Genomic DNA, 3,688 nt, shown 5'->3' on the forward strand with positions numbered 1-3,688 from the left:
ATCAACAATTATATCTTAAAATATTATTTAATCCGGTCAGTAATGTTGAATGAGAATTTGGTCATGTAACCTAACATATTTCTGAGATCGACAATTACAATAATAAGTTTCATATTAACACATTTTTTTTTAGTATTTTGTTGTTCAGTGGAATATTTGGAATAGTGTTATATTCTTATGAAGGCAATTATGTGAAAACAATAAATCATTGTTAAATTTACACAGCAGAATGTTTATAAAATAAATTCGAATTTAAAATTAAAAAATTTAGTCTGCCACAATCATTGCATTATTTAATGTCTAAATAGGGTATTATGGGGATACTATTTACATCTATTGATGTAAGAAAATTCTGCCTCTATTGTTTCAATGTAAAATAGTAAGATATTTCTATTCCAACCACATCTCTCAAGCTAAGTAATTGATATAGTGCATTTTGTAACCGCCAATATACTATGGTATTGTTTTACAAAAGAATTTTAATTGAACTTTATTTTGTAACATATACATCGTTAATGTACCGTAAGTTGTGATTCATCTAACGTGGGGTTGGAGTTCAATCTATTAATTACTCGTGCATCACCATCATGTTGGGGTGGGATACACAAAGATACAATTTGAACCCCAGTTTGTTGAGCACAAATATTGTCGTTGTTGTTCGAAGAATTCGAAGAAGTATTAGAATCGACCAATGCTTGGAAATATTCACGAGGTCCCCATCCTACAAAAGAAATTGACATTGACATAAAAACGTAAAAGCATTAGGAGGTTGTCAAAAATCTACAAAAGAACCACCGAGCTACAGAAGATAGCTAGAAGATTATAAGGAGAAGAACAAGGTCATGTATAGTTACGCTCCTCATCATACTCAGAAAATTGCACCGATTGTAACAGTGGGCAAAGTAGCCAAAACAGATAGGAAGACACTAAAGGTAGTCACAGTACACTTGGAACACATTACACACCCTGTTTTAAAGAAGGATACAATGATACAACAAACAACTCAAGTAATGGAGGGAGCCATTAATCTTATTGTATTTTAAGTTTTAAAGCAACCACACGCAGACTGCATTGTCTGGAGCTCTTCTTATTAGTTGATGCAGATGACGTTTTAACAGTGAACATCATTGCCCAATTAATCCAAAGGAAGCAAGTTCGAGGAAGTGTTTGAGTGAAATACAAAGGATACAAATTAGTGTTTTTGAAGCTAGAGACTAGTGACTAGGCTGGGCCGATCGTAAAGGAAGGAACAAAGAATGTCATGAGATATGTAATGTATGCAGCTGATAACATCATAATTGAAGTTAGATGGTTAGCAGCGATAAGATGCAAGCTTGAAGGACACCTTTAGTTAGATTAGGAGAGGTCTCATAGCATGTATGTTTTAATTAGGAGCAGGCATGGCATGTTTTGTACTATTAGATCTCTCTCTATATATATATTAGAACTATGTATACAGTTTGAGTACACAAAGTCCTTTACGTGTGTGTGTATATATATATATATATTATTGTTGATAAAAAAAACTATTTAATAATAAACTGTAGCAATAATCCTACCAACACACTAAAAAAGCACATGTTAGGCCACAATACAAACATATAATAAAAGTTTGGAAGAGTAAATTCGTGGACATACCGTCTTTATCATATGGAGGTGGAAAGAATTGTAAGTAACAAAAGGAAGCGATTGTCAAACCTGCATAAAATCTCGTATAAAAATGTCTGGAGAAAGGAACTTTTATATGTTGATAAATCAAACAAAGAAAATCCAGTCTTAAACGCACCTATAAGCCCTCCAGCACAAACATCTTGCCAATGATGCCGATAGTCATCAACACGAGAGACAGCAATCATAGATGCCACGAGAAGGGGAAAGAACACTATACAAAGCTTTGCAACATGACCCCTACGGTCAAACACCTTAATTTTCCCAGATAGATACCATGCAAGAAAACCAAGACCAGCAAAGGACCCTGTATACCAATAATTTGATTTTTCTGTTAGCATATATTATTATAAAAGGAGAACAAACTATATAAATAGGTCTTTTCAACACACCTTAAATGCCCAATGATAATTTCCAGCGATTTAATTCCTATTATATTTATTTACATAGAAAAAAATTTGTCCTTGACAATATAGACTTGTAAATGGAACTCGGTTTTTAATATCATTTAATTATCAGTTCTTCAAAAAATATATATCATACTATGATGGAGTGAACATTGATCAATGAATATTCAATGCTAACTTCAACTTTGAACCCTGTTTCTTCTAAAACATCGTATGCTTTTTGAAATGAAGCTGAAGATTATCAATTTATACCTATGCTGACTTAAAGAAGTAATAAGACCACTGTTTCCAATGAAATGTAGAACATAGAGGAGGATTTATACTATATATCAAAATAAAAACTGAGGTCCCATAGAGACCCGGTTAGGACTGCGGGAAGGAAAGAGTTAGTTGCAACAGTTACCATACTAATTAGTTAGTCAGGGAATTAATGTGTTAAATAACTAGGAGAGTGCAAGAGAAGATTCAGATGTATTCTCATTTGTAAATTGAACATTAATAATTTGTGACTCCCTCTTTTCCATTGTCCTAACAGAACCCGAGGTTGTTCTTAGTACTTACAAGAGGTATGTCCACTCGGAAAACTTTTGTGCCCTTCTCTAATAACAGCCTTGTCTCCTGTACATCTGACATCCGTTGTTACTGGATCAAACTCCTGAACATATCATGAATCAATACCATGTTTCTTGAGCATACCACTAAGTAAAACCAACTACGTATCACATGGTAAAGGTATTTAATTAGGAAATTCGGATTATAAAATTGAGAACCCACCCCTTTCCCATCAGGGAAACAACGCCAGAAGAAGTCTGGGCGTGGCCGTCCTACACCATCTTTGATAGCATCGGTTATCACCGCAGTAATGAGTACAGAGAATAAAAGGCCTGAATAGCATTTGGCAATGCATAGGATAGGTTAAAACAGAGTAATGTTTAAATAAGGACAGGAAAAGATTTCTGAAGGTGAGAAAGGTACCCAGAATAGCATGGTGGAAGTCATAAACATCCTTTCGGAAGAAATAGTAAACAAGAATGAGGACTATTGGCAACAATATTGCTACTATCTGTCAATTTTAAATTTTAAATTCCAGAATTCATATATTGAATGTCCATTAAGGTCAATTTTGACAAGGATGTAGTTCTTAGAAGCAAAAACGTACTGGTACAGCCCAAAAGGGTAAAGTATTGTCTTTCAATGGGTAACTTAGGTCGGTCATCATCCCCTGTCCAACAAAACGGTGAAATGGCTCTATCACATTCAAGATACCATCAATGATAGCAAGAAGCAAAAGAATCAACCAGTCTTGCATATGTCTCCTTGCAACTTTAGCTCCATGTGATCTAATAGTACGTCTGCTTAACTGATCTTCAGGCATTTTTCTGAAGCACATGATACAAATAGAGTCCATTAAAAATAAAAAAACACAAGAAATTAGAGAAATACAATGCCAGAAAAAAAAAAAAAAAAAAAAAAAACTGACGATGTGTAGAACTTCCAGTTTTTTCCTCATTTCCATCAACCTGAAAACAAGCATCTTATCGACAAAAGCTTTTAAGTATTTCCTTGCATTCAAATCTTGACCCTGTGCCCATGTATGCCTCAGCTGATGCACA

General features: G+C 34.2%; 1 protein-coding gene across 3 annotated transcripts in view; it reads right to left on the reverse strand.

The window, feature by feature from the left end:
- Positions 1-322: 322 nt before the first annotated feature.
- The window catches only part of LOC106777247 (lipid phosphate phosphatase 2), a 3,921-nt gene continuing 555 nt past the window's right edge, over positions 323-3,688 (reverse strand). Inside the window, exons 1-8 of one of the 3 annotated variants that reach the window (XM_014664809.2) lie at positions 3,374-3,527; positions 3,235-3,297; positions 3,051-3,138; positions 2,850-2,959; positions 2,637-2,730; positions 1,787-1,975; positions 1,639-1,698; positions 323-721 (exon numbers count right to left, since the gene is read on the reverse strand). In XM_014664809.2, coding sequence (XP_014520295.1) covers positions 513-721; positions 1,639-1,698; positions 1,787-1,975; positions 2,637-2,730; positions 2,850-2,959; positions 3,051-3,138; positions 3,235-3,294 — 810 coding nt within the window. In that variant the 5' untranslated portion in view covers positions 3,295-3,297; positions 3,374-3,527 and the 3' untranslated portion in view covers positions 323-512. Of the gene's footprint in view, positions 722-1,638; positions 1,699-1,786; positions 1,976-2,636; positions 2,731-2,849; positions 2,960-3,050; positions 3,139-3,234; positions 3,599-3,688 lie in introns of those variants that run through there. The other 2 variants (XM_014664808.2, XM_014664807.2) reach the window with 2 other exon arrangements.

This window comes from Vigna radiata, chromosome 11 (assembly GCF_000741045.1).
Source record: "Vigna radiata var. radiata cultivar VC1973A chromosome 11, Vradiata_ver6, whole genome shotgun sequence".
Classification (NCBI taxonomy): domain Eukaryota; kingdom Viridiplantae; phylum Streptophyta; class Magnoliopsida; order Fabales; family Fabaceae; genus Vigna; species Vigna radiata.